The sequence below is a fragment of the Nannobrachium achirus genome, assembly GCF_963921795.1.
Source record: "Nannobrachium achirus genome assembly, chromosome: 10".
In the NCBI taxonomy this organism is placed as follows: domain Eukaryota; kingdom Metazoa; phylum Chordata; class Actinopteri; order Myctophiformes; family Myctophidae; genus Nannobrachium; species Nannobrachium achirus.
The window spans coordinates 18,510,088-18,521,177 of NC_137819.1; the positions used below are offsets into that span (position 1 = coordinate 18,510,088).

General features: G+C 41.0%; 3 protein-coding genes across 3 annotated transcripts in view; 1 reads left to right on the plus strand and 2 right to left on the minus strand.

The window, feature by feature from the left end:
- Nucleotides 1-11,090, plus strand: part of LOC308292879 (GTPase IMAP family member 8-like) — a gene marked incomplete at both ends in the record, with an annotated part of 407,153 nt that overhangs the window by 340,314 nt on the left and 55,749 nt on the right. The gene's annotated exons all lie outside the window — the stretch shown is intronic.
- Nucleotides 1,792-2,811, minus strand: LOC308292302 (chemerin-like receptor 1; the record flags this gene model as incomplete). Its single annotated transcript, XM_080734619.1, has 1 exon — nt 1,792-2,811. The coding sequence occupies one exon, from the start codon at nt 2,809-2,811 to the stop codon at nt 1,792-1,794; it is 1,020 nt and encodes a 339-aa protein (XP_080590745.1).
- Nucleotides 7,413-11,090, minus strand: part of LOC308292303 (uncharacterized protein) — a gene marked incomplete at both ends in the record, with an annotated part of 35,805 nt that continues 32,127 nt past the window's right edge. The window contains one exon of the mRNA XM_080734620.1: nt 7,413-7,666. Coding sequence (XP_080590746.1) covers nt 7,413-7,666 — 254 coding nt within the window. The remainder of the gene's footprint in view (nt 7,667-11,090) is intronic.

Genomic DNA, 11,090 nt, shown 5'->3' on the forward strand with positions numbered 1-11,090 from the left:
GTTTTTCCAGACAAAAGTGAACTGAGAAAAATTAAATAAAGAACTGGATTCTCTATGAGTAACATTTAGCAGATGCGAAACAGAGACTTTTATCAGTATCTTGAAGGTGCTGTAAGTGATATGTTTTTGTTCAAATCTTCATTGTGAAAAGAAAAAAAAAAATCACACCCGTGTGAAGTGGAGCTGTGTGTGTGTGTGTGTGTGTGTGTGTGTGTGTGTGTGTGTACCGATTTGTGTGACATTTGAAGAAAATATGTAGGAAAAGGAGCAAAAAGTGTGTTTTGGAGAAAATTCAAGATGGCGGAAAATCTATCATGGCGCAAATGGGCGTGGCCTATATGGGGAGATGCGTCATGACCCAAGGAATCCAGGGAAAAAATATTTTTAATTTTCCGACCTACGGTTCAAGAGTTACAGGCCAAAACGTAAAGTGGGGTGTTATGGCGCCACCATGCGGCCAAATGACACAATTATTTTTTATTTAATCCTTGAAACCATTATGAACCTCCTCTCCAAGTCTTGAAACTCTAGCCCCTATGGTTTGCGAGAGACAAATAATTGAATGTGAGTTTTTGCGATTGCCATTATAAGTCAATGGGGAAAATTAATTCACTAATAAATTAATATCAATTAAACTATTGAACCTTTCTCTTAGCAAGTTACTAGCCCACTATTCCCGAGTAAGCCGGTCGATTTGACATATGGCGCGAGTGTGTGGTGGCAAAACTGTGGGACTAGTAGCGTGCCGAAGTCAGGCTACATACAGACACACACACACACAGACAGACACACAGACAGACAGACCCACAAAGCTACGTATAGGGAGCCTGTGTTTCACACAGCTCCAAAAAGAAAAAGAAAAAGGTTTTAGAGTTGATATATTTTAAGGCTATCAAATGTTCAATATCAGTGTAACATGTCTATATTTCAGTGGTTCTCAAAGTGGGATCTGGGGATCCCCTGGGGTCATGTAGGCCTACATGCTTTTATGAGTAATATTTAAAAAAATGACAAGGACCTAAACTAGTGACAATAACAGATCTACAATCTCACAATATGTTTGTAGAGTGGCTTTTTTTTCACTACTTCTTAAAAAAAAATGTTTTCTAATTGATGGAATTTCTTAGATTTTTCTTTTATTTAAATTACTTAGATATTTCATGATAATCTTAGCTTTTGTTTTGGGGGGAATGTCTTTTGAAAATGTTTTGTAATAATAGAAAAACTTGTATTCACAACCCACAAATGGGTCCCGACCCAGTGTTTGGGAACCAGTGGTCTATTGTCTATTGTTAAAATGTTACAGCTCTATATTCTGATAGTAACTAAAAATTAAATGACTGCCTAAGAAACTCCAACTTGGGACTGTCTGGTCATTCTGACCTCACACGTGATACTGCACTGATGCCATTTCAATAGCTCTCATAAAGACATACTTTACACTAGACTAGAGTGAGTCTTTGAATTTATTACACATTTTCGGCAGATACAGATTGTATCAAATATGAGTGAATGACTTTAGTAAACTATACAGAGCCACCTCAATATTGCCTAAACTGTTTGTTTATTTTTAAACCACAACACTTAGCCTATATGAGACGATATTAAGATGACCCAATGTTGTTCTCCACAGAGAAAAAACATCCGTGACCCAGGATGAACCATTGATATCAGGACTTTGGTAGGCCTACTGTGTTATAAAAGAAATACTGTTTTTAAAACCCAAACTTGGAGAATGTTGAGGGAAAAAAGTCTATTTACAATTGTGCTAAAATAAATACGAAGATAACGCTACACCTGTGCCTCAGAAAAGGAATTCTCTTTGCTATGGCTGGAGATCTCTGGGTTTGTGGAAGTGTTGTTCTGAGGCAGCTCCTCACTGAACGCTTTCTCCATCACTTTCAGGACAGACCTGCGGAACAGATCCTTGAAATCCTGACCCAGGAAAACGTACAACAGTGGGTTCAGGCAGCTGTTGAGAAATGCCAGGGAGACAGCTATGGGATACCCAATGTTGATCACATTTGTCAGTGTTTTACTGGACTCTGCCAACATCCTAATTACCAACAAAATTAGTTGTATGATGTGATAGGGCGCCCAGCACAGGAAAAAGGTGGTGACAACAGCTGCTATGATTTTTAAGGGGCGACCTGAGTGGCTGGTCGGAGAGGGATTCTTCCTGAGCCGGTAGATGATGACAGAATAGCAGGAGACGATGACGGTGAAAGGGACCACGAATCCCACGATGAACTGAGTTATGGTCATGGCCCTAAATCGAAAGTTCCACAACTGCCAAAATGCTTCTGTTCTGTAGTCCTCTGTGAGTGCAAAGTTGTCCCAGCAGTGGGTGATGTCATTATTATGCCATGAGGGCCGGGTGGTCTTAAAAAATAAGTTAGGTGAGCTGAAAACTAAGGCCAGTACCCAGACACCTAGGCTCACACAAGACGCCTTTCTGATGCTACGGTGGCTCTGGGCCCACACTGGCCACACCACACATACACATCTGTCAACACCGATGACCACCAGAATGTAGACGCTGGCAAACATGTTTGTAATGAGAACGGTATAGTTCAGTTTGCACATGAATTTGCCAAACGGCCAGTGGAAGTCCATAGCTATTTCTGTGATGGTCAGGGGCAGGAATGCTGTAACGATGAAGTCGGCCACGGCGAGGTTGAGATACCAAACACTGCTGACGGTTTTCTTCATGTTGAAGCCCGTCACCCAGATGACAACACCGTTCCCCAACACGCCGAGCACAAAGACCAGGCTCAAAATTGTGAGGGACACGATCTCTTGTTTTTCCATCGTCCTAAAACCTAAAATAACAAAACAAAGGGAGGCTACATGCTTTGTTGTATCACACGCAGAGCTAAGTAAGACTCCATAACCATTCATAATGATCTAAATCAGTGGCTCTCAACCTTTTTACACCAAGTACCACCTCAGAAAATCTGTACCACCATAAATAACTGATGTTAAAATAATGGGCGTACCCCATCTATTATTCAGCTATACCCACCAGTTGGCCACAGGAGGCCAATTTATTCATATTATAGAGATATTTTAGTTTTTGTTGCATTCCTAAGCCAATAATTTGATGACCGGGTCATCGGACAGATTTAGCAACTACGTCTGTGAACGTCCCGGGCAAACTGCGCTAGCATAGCCGCTTAGTCTGCTGCAGTTGCAACATCACTGCTGCTGCCGAGGCTCTGTCAGGCTGTCTAATCAGCCGCACAACTAATGATATTTCTAATGTGATTAATCCGTTCTCAAATCTTCTATTATCGGCAAGGTGTGCTGTCATGCTCATTTCAGCATGGCTGGAGACCCTGTAATATAATGACCACCAGTGGTACATGTACCACAGGTTGAGAAGCACTGATCTAAATAATGTTGATGAATAATTTATATTTACAACTCTTAATTAAAGATAACTGATATTTGTTCAAATAAGTGTTAAATAGCTCCATATTACAATAGAGGAAAGAAAGAAAGAAAGAAAGAAAGAAAGAAAGAAAGAAAGAAAGAAAGACATCGATACCTGTATCAATGTGTTCTGTTGAAGTGATGTCAGCCAGACAAGTGTCCTCTCAGACTGTGGTCAGTGAATGCAATGAGGAGCTCTTATTTATGAAGGTCAGATTAAATACATTCTGATACATTACTTTCCAAAGAAGGGGCTGCACCCTCCTCCAATAAATGATGACTTGCATTTTTTGCACAATGCGTTTCACTTACGCTTCCTCCTAGCATCTGAGGAAGCATAAGCGAAACACGTTGTGCAATAAAGCAAGCCATTTCTTTGGATTACTTTGTAAGTTAACATTAGTTCATATAACATAATGTAGTAAATCTACCATTGGTCAGTGGAGCTGACCAGTACGACCCCAGTCTTCTATTGTTGTACTGGGAGCAGACCAGTATCTTATGGCCTGGCTCTAGGCCACAACAAATAATGGGAAACGGGAGAGTTTAACTACTATAAATTATGTGATTTTGTTTACAAAAATAATGATAAGAAAAATGCAAACAAGCAGGCATACTGCCAGTCAATGCAAACATAAGTGAAACACAAATGAAACAAGAAATGCTCTCTGCGTGGGCATGCTCTAGCAATGTGGCCCGACCACCCGGGTGGAAAGAGGAGAAAGAAGTGTGGAGAGGCAGGTCTTTTATACTCTGTGGGATACAGTGGTCAGGTGTCTCCTCTTCCCACCTCCAACTCCACCTGCCAACTAGCACTGCAACAGAGAAGAGTTACACAGCATAGTCCTGACAAAGGCCCCGGTACAACCACAGTCTAGTGCTGCACTAGGAGCTGACCTTTAAAACCACAGTCTAGTACTGCACTAGGAGCTGACCTTTAAAACCACAGTCTAGTGCTGCACTAGGAGCTGACCTTTAAAACCACAGTCTAGTGCTGCACTAGGAGCTGACCTTTAAAACCACAGTCTAGTGCTGCACTAGGAGCTGACCTTTAAAACCACAGTCTAGTGCTGCACTAGGAGCTGACCTTTAAAACCACAGTCTAGTGCTGCACTAGGAGCTGACCTTTAAAACCACAGTCTAGTGCTGCACTAGGAGCTGACCTTTAAAACCACAGTCTAGTGCTGCACTAGGAGCTGACCTTTAAAACCACAGTCTAGTGCTGCACTAGGAGCTGACCTTTAAAACCACAGTCTTCTACTTCAGTGGTTCTCAACCTGTGGGTCGGGAACCCCAGGGGGGTCCCCAAATTATTCTGGGGGGTCCCCAGATGATTAACTTAATGTGCAACATTGTTTCCTCACTCAACAGAAAACAAACCAACATAAAGTGTATAAAAGTGTATAGATAGGATTATGGGATTATGCACATTTCTAAAGTGACAATTTAAGGACTTTTTAATACCTCTAAAATGACAAATTAAACATTGGTCAATCTGTCAAATATTAGAGGCAGAAATTGTGAAAATAGCTGGGGCGCTTGATGGAGGGGAAAGGAACTGTTTGGAATAACGTGTTCCTTCCACGCGCTACGACCATCCCGGGGAAATCTCCACTGTCAGGTGAAAAGAAACAACTTGGACTACTCATGCATTGAAGGAAGCATGAGGTCAGTTCGTTGTCTCCCCAGGCGCGGCAGAGGGAGAGCAGAGCCCAGGATTACATAGGCAATTGGCACTGGGTGAAAAATGGGTTGCAAAATCGTGGGATAAAAAAAAAAAAAAAAAGAAACAAATAGCTGATCTACATGCTCGAGGCGTTGTGAGCATATGTAGATCTGCTATTTTCACAATAGAACCGTGTTATACAAAATGTAATGCCTCAACTCTTAGTGCTTGTCAGGGTGGGGGGGTCCCCAGTTAAAATATGATTATTTTGGGGGTCGCATGCAGTCTGAAACTGTTCTACTGCACTGAGCTGACCAGTCCAGTCCTCTACTGTTGTACTGGGAGCTGACCTGTATGTCCACACTTTTCTATTGTACAGAGAGCTGACCAGTATGACCACATTCTTGTACTGTTGTACTGGTAGCTGACAAGTACAACCAATTTTCCATCTTCTGCATGGTCATGGTTTGAGTTGTTAGCTCATATCACCTCGGCAGTGGTTGCTGAAGCAGAACATTTCATTTTGCCAGCTGGTCCAAGGATTTTAACAGCCAACCTTCTCATACACCCCAAAAGAAAATACATCTACTGTACAACATGGGTTTGGGAGCAGTCAGATACATGAGACAAAACACGTACTGCATTATTATAATGTTTTGTAATGTGGAATGGGAAATGTACTATTTGTCTCATCAGCAACAACTATGCAGCGATGGTGAAGACATTAACCTTTTGAGGCACTCTTTTGAGGCACAAAGGTCACTTGTCCCAGTCATTTCCTTACAAAGTATCCTGCCAGTTACTCGGTAGGACACTTTATGACAAAGAACAAATCTTTTCACCAGAAGCCACATGTACTGTATACGTGTACTGTAAATGCCATGTACAGTGTGCATAAAATGTAATGTTTTTGTGCATGGTCCAGTAATGTAATTGAATGTTTTTGGAGAAATGTACAGTCACAACGTTTTCTTTGGTGATTGGGTTTCAGTAAATATGTATAAGCTATGCCCTATAGCAGTGGTTCTCAACCTTTTCAGGCCGCGACCCCACAAATAATCATATGGGCTTCTTAAGCCGTGACATCATTCTGTAGTCAGGTGCCAAGCAGATTTATTGTCAATATGGGCAGTGCTGTGTCCCTCGCTATTTCAACAGATCCGAGACAAAAATAATTACTAAAGTATAATTCTACCACTTTCCTGTCAACAGAAAGAGAAGAAAAAGCATATAGTAAAAAGATTCACGGGCGTTGGTGCCTCTAGGCACCAGAATTTCTCCTCCGCCTACAAAATGATGTCAGACTTAAGAGGCCCATTTTAACTGGCAGTGCAACCAATTTCCCATGAGCTCAGTCATGGTTTGAGTTGTTTGCTCACGGGTACCTCGCCGGTGGTTGCAGAAGGGTTTTATTTGACCAGCTGGTCCAAGGATTTCAACTGGCAACCTTCTACAACACGTTGGTTATGAAAAACATTTTCCTAATACATCAACTAATGACATCAGAGGTAGAACAAACCTGTTAAAAGACACTGGGGAGACAAAAGAATATACAACATCTTTTATTTACTAATGTCTTTGTCACGTGAAATGGAACATGTGTTAATCAGCAACAACTACATTGGTGAATATAGGTTCAACGTCTGGTGTCAACAACCTTTTGTTAACTGCTTTCTGACAAACCACAAATCATTTGACTTCAGAGAAAATGCAAAAGGTGGAACTGAAAGTGCTGTCAGCAACATTTTAAGTATTTGCAACATGCACAGTGATGGTGAAAGAAGGGACACCGCAGACAAACCACAAATCCTTTGACTACAATGTTATCCCAGCCAAAAGTGAACTGAGAAAAATGAAATAAGGAACTGGATTCTCTACGTGCAACATTAAGCGCATGCGAAACAGAGACTTTTATCAGTAGCCTATCTTGAAGGTGCTGTAAGTGATATGTTTTTGTTCAAATCTTCAGTGTGAAAAAAAAGTTTTAGAGTTGATATATTTTAAGGCTATCAAATGTTCCATATTATTGTAACCTGTCTATATTTCGGTAGTTCTTAAAGTGGGATCTGGGGATCCCCTGGGGTCCTTGAGGGTTTTCCAGGTGGTCCCCAAAGTGGGAAAAAAGGTCTGCAGAGAAGGCAGGATGTGTAGGCCTGAACAGAGAAAAAACATCCGTGACCCAGGGAATGAACGATTGATATCAGGACTTTGGTACTTTATTACAAAAAATACTGTTTTTAAAACCCAAACTTGGAGAATGTTGAGAAAAAAGGCTATTTACAATTGAGCTAAAATAAATACGAAGATATCGCTACACCTGTGCCTCAGAAAAGGAATTCGCTTTGTTATGGCTGGTGATCTCTGGGTTTGTGGAAGTGTTGGTCTGAGGCAGCTCTTCACTGAAAGCTTTCTCCATCACTTTCAGGACAGACCTGCGAAACAGATCCTTGAAATCCTGTCCCAGGAAAACGTACAACAGCGGGTTCAGGCAGCTGTTGAGAAATGCCAGGGAGACAGAGATGGGATACCCAATGTTGATCACATTATCCAGTGTTTTACTGGACTCTGCCATCATCCTATTCGCCAGCAAAATTACTAGTATGATGTGATAGGGCGCCCAGCACAGGAAAAGGTGGTGACCTGAGTGGCTGGTCGGAGAGGGATTCTTCCTGAGCAGGTAGATGATGACAGAATAGCAGGAGACGATGACAGTGAAAGGGACCACGAATCCCATGATGAACTGAGTTATGGTCATGGCCCCAAATCGAAGGTTCCACAACTGGTACGCTGCGTCTGTACTGTAGTCATCTGTGAGTGCAAAGTTGTCCCAGCAGAAGGTGATGTCATTATCATGGTATGAGGGCTGGGTGGTGGTCTTGAAAAATAAGTAAGGTGAGCTGAAAACAAAGGCCAGTACCCAGACACCCAGACTCACACAAGACGCCTTTCTGATACTACGGTGGTTCTGGGCCCACACTGGACACACCGCAAGTACACATCTGTCAATAATATATCAGTACTCCAATATCAACCTGCGGGCCACATTAAGTGAAGGTGGGGGCTGCATGTGGCCCCCGGGCCACCGGTTGCCCATGTATGCTCTAGGCCTATAATAATGAAAAGTCTGCGAGGCATCTCTACAGGAAGTACAGGACAGTCCGAACTGTGAAGCCAGGGGATCCCCAGAATTTATTTTACAGTTGAATGTTATTTTATACTTTGGCTATTAAAAAACATATTTACAAGCTCACAATGTGTTGCATTGTGAGCTTCTATCCTCCTCTATAATGACTTAATTCCAAACTTTGCTGGCCCACAATAACCTGACCTGGCGGAGACCTGTGTTCCGAGGAGCACCTTTTCTATAACTAGTTCATACTCTGCTCATTCCACCACCATCCATTATCACACACATTATTACATGTTCATATTTCATTCTGACATGTTCACAAAAACGTATAGTTATATAAGTAATATAGTTGCATTATAAAACATGACTCCACCATTGTAACAAACCATTTCTAATGAACTATTCTCATAAATGTGCAGCGTATAAAGAAAATGCTACCATTTCCTCGTGTTCAAAATGATGATGATGACACAAAGCGATCAGTACCGTCTTCAACCACAAACTACCTTATTTGATAAGAGTCTCTGTTGAGAAACTTCGAGGAACTGTGGCAACATTGACTTCAGCTTTCTGCAGCTTGTGCTTGAGTCAAACAACACATCCTCTTTGCTATTGGCCATTGGTGACGAGCATTGAGTGGTCATCAATAGGGATGGAGCTTGTTAATTTTTATTGATAACGAGCACCTTTTCAATCCTGCTTATTGATCCAGGCTTTTATTGAGCCCAATATTAACTAATATCTTTTGCTATGTATTATTGTGATTATTGTGATATTGTGATTGTTTGTGGCTGACCACCATCTGAAATTAAATGAAGTTGACAAAAGTGTAAAACAGTTTTGCCTAAAACATTAAAACAACAGTCGTTAAGCAAGATACAATTACCTCTGTACAGGTTTTTGTTGAAAAATCCAGGACAGGATGATTAAACACAGAGACAAGTCAATAGTTTTCTTTAGATTAGACTTATTTATTGATCGCTTAATTCTTGTCTTGTTTGTTAGACATGCTTACAATGCATTGTGATCTTGTAGATCGCTATTTTCAAATGGACAAAATGTATATAGGGCTGAAGTAGTTAATGTATGTTGTGTAATGATAATCAAAATCCACAAAGTAACTAGCAACTAAAGTAATCAACTAAGTGTAGTAGTGTAGAGGTAAAAGTATTGGAAATTGGAAATCCTCAAGTAAAGTACAAATACCTAAAAAATCTTGAGTACTTGAGTAAATGTACTTAGTTACTTTACACCGCTGCAAAAGGTGAACTGGTGTGTGTAGAGTACATCCACCCCAAATGGGGTTCAGGTGCAGGTTTAAAAACATAACTATGTGTCACATATTGAGCTTGTAGATCGGCTACTTTTGTTGTTTTTGTGTGACACTGTAGTATGACGAAGTCTAGGCATTAACTCATCGCATTGTGAGCTTGTAGACCAGCTATTTTTGAGACATTTTGGTACTTACTTCAAGATTGTTTTATTGCCAATAGTTTTGTACTTTTACTCAAGTAGAAATGTTGAAGACAGGACTGTGTGCCTCCAGTATGTCATCACCACAGTTAAGTCCTGCATTTTGGTGGTAGTATAGGTAAAGAATTGCATGTGTGTAAAACCTCATAGCACACCTGAATATATCAATTAATACGCACATGCACGCATGCGCACGCACACACGTGCACACACACAATATTTGGGGAGTTTCCCCAATAGCCACTTTCACACATGCACTGTATTATGGAAGTTTTACCAACTTTAAACAGAGGAGCTGCAAGAATTACTGCCAACTCCGTCTGTTAACCCCTGCATCCCTGGGATAAAGAATGATTGAGGAAGAAAAAGATATCCTAAAGGGTATTGACCACACGCAAAAAGCCTGGGTGCGATATATTAGGCAGAGAGTGTTCTAGGAGGTGGGGGTGGGGCTGCATTTTCGCGGAAGTTGTCTTTTTTCACAGTGCAGGAAAAGAAAATCTCCCGCTCCGTCGGTTGTGCTTGCAATAAACATTATCCACCAATAACATGGATTCGAACAACGTTACACCTATTGAGAGCGAGTTAAGAGCTACAATCTATTCTTGGTTGTTTCGCCCGGGGAAGCTGTAAACAGACCTGCACCGCGTGACTTAACTTCCCAAAACGCAGCAAGTGTCTCTATGATTTGAGTTAGTTTTAATTCGTTTTGTAAACATACAATAAAGTTCCAGCTACAGTAGGTTTTTTTTGTAAAGCCTTTTTATTGTTGCTTGAATTAATTAATATGTTTTTCCATCTCTAGTTTTTGTTAGTTTTGTTTTAGTTAACTACAATGAACCTGGTTCTTCCGAATTCCACAACTACAATGCATTATTCCGCAACAGCTCTGGTCAACTTCTCTTCAGTCCACCAACAGTTACTATTACACCACGTCCCTGGCTTTCTAATAAAGAGGCACAATTTACCACTGTTCAAACCTGCTGACCTGCACTGAACCACTACAGACTTCTCAGACAACAGCTACAAAACAGCGGCAGGTAAGGAATACGCTGTGTGGAGTGAATGTGGGGGAGTTGAGTGTTTTTCTTTGTCTTTTGTCCGCCTTTATTCTAACCTTGCATATAACATTTTGGTCGACCTTTAGTTCATTTTAAATGTGCTTTAAAGATGAGGTTTGAGTTCAGTTAAAGATTTGTATTGGTCCGTTCCAATGCAGTCCAATACAAATGACAGAAACATACAGTACTGTATGTGGTATACACAGTATATTATGTTCAAATAATTATCCACAGGGCATCCACATGAGTTGTATCCACGATAAATACATGTTTAAATCACGTGCGTATCCTAATCCTTGCAGGTTGTAGGCAATACCTTTTTAGA